At 48.9% G+C, this 1713-nt stretch overlaps 1 protein-coding gene across 1 annotated transcript; it reads right to left on the reverse strand.

Annotated features, from left to right (window-relative positions):
* Positions 1–372: 372 nt before the first annotated feature.
* tmem121ab (transmembrane protein 121Ab) lies at positions 373–1317 on the reverse strand (the record flags this gene model as incomplete). The annotated part of the gene is made up of 1 exon (XM_079255574.1): positions 373–1317. The coding sequence occupies one exon, from the start codon at positions 1315–1317 to the stop codon at positions 373–375; it is 945 nt and encodes a 314-aa protein (XP_079111700.1).
* Positions 1318–1713: the final 396 nt, after the last annotated feature.

Here is a 1713-nt window from a genome sequence, read left to right on the forward strand (position 1 = left end):
TTTTTACACACACACACACAAAAAAAATATTGTCACCGGGTTGCACAGTTTGGAGATTGTCTTTTTTTTTTTTTTTTTTAGTAAAGTTTGAACATTTAAAACATTTGAAACAATTAAAAACACAACAGCACAATTAAAAACCCTTGTTTTGACTTTGACGTCTCCACGCTGCACTCAGTTCAGTGTACGTATACAGTGTTTTCTGACAGGCAGGTGATGCTTAAAATCTCTTTTTGTGGTTTTACAGCAGTTCTTGTTAGCTTGACAAGAGCGGAATATCATCCTGTCATGCAGCTGATCTCTTTATTCCCCATCCCTCCTCTGCTGGAGCTCTCGGTCTGTCTCTACCAGTGCTGAGTCAAGCACTGACGGTCATGTGTCGATAACGTCCTGCGCTGGCGAAGGTTCGTGTGGCAAACTGGTGGCATTGGGCAGCGGCTGTGTGTGGCTGACCGAGTTCTGCTGCAACTCCAGTGCCATGGCATTCTGCGGGTGAGGGAATTCCTTCACCTGCCTGCGGTACTCCAAGAAAGTGGATGCCTTAGTGGCGATGGCCACCACGTTCTTGCCTACAAAGATGGTGGAAACACGACTGTCCTGAAACAACACCATATTGACACCACGTATGAGGATGGTGACCACGTTTATGGTGACCAGGCTAAGGACCGGGTAGAGCATCATCTTCTGAGGTGACATGTGCTCCCCCTGCATGCTGATTTCGCTGAGGGACACGCAGGGCAAGATCAGCAGCAGGATGTAGCAGTAGAAGAACATCAGGCCTTCAGCCCAGATGGGCAGGCCTGTCCGCTGCGGTTCCCACAGGTTGGCTTGGATGTCCAGCAGGTCCAGCAGATCCAGAGCAACCCAAAACAGACGGCTCCTCATGTCCTCTTTCTTTCGGAAAGTTCTCACGTACTCCATACTATCCAGAGCCACAAGGACCAAGTATAAACCCGGCACGCACACAGATAATAGTAAGGTCAAAGCTTTCCGTGCCACAGTCTCCAGACTCTTCCTGTCAGCTTTGCAATTCTGGAAAACAAAGTAGAGTTTGATTTCCAGGACAAAGATGTACAGAAACCACAAGATCATGGCATATCCTCGTCGAGCAGTGCGGACCTCGGCACCGACCCAGACTGCCACGTACCGTAGCACTATGAGGAAACAAACGTCCCCTACCAGCACTATGATGCACACACCGATCTTCCTTGGACCCTGGTTTTGCTCCACCAGGTAGGCGTCCATGAAGGCCATGCTGGTCATGATGACAATGGTGGTCAGGCACACGTGACGTTTGTCTGGGGGCGGCAACACCATGGCAAGGGCACCTGTTGGCTCTCACTCACAGACCGCAGCTTTATGTAAATAGAAATGAAACTGACCAGAGGGGAAAGTGTAATGTGTTCACGCCAAGCCTTTGGACTTTGAGGAAAAATATAATTCAGGTGTTCTGACAGACTTTGTGTCCACAGAAGCTACTGTCCAACCACAGCATCTCTAATATGAAGATAAAACCTTAACTCGCCACCTTAAGGATTCATAGAGGATATTTCTGCAGAGTAGAAGCAGAACCTTGTGTGTGGAGATGCTGGCTGCTGACAATTCTCAGGCCATGTGAAAACAAGAGCATCATCTCGTCACTCAGAGCGGCTCCATTGATCCAGCTCTGGCTTTTAGCAGCAGCTACACCGAGGGCACTACACCCAGCACACC

The sequence above is a fragment of the Telmatherina bonti genome (assembly GCF_933228915.1).
Source record: "Telmatherina bonti genome assembly, chromosome: 16".
NCBI classification, from domain to species: domain Eukaryota; kingdom Metazoa; phylum Chordata; class Actinopteri; order Atheriniformes; family Telmatherinidae; genus Telmatherina; species Telmatherina bonti.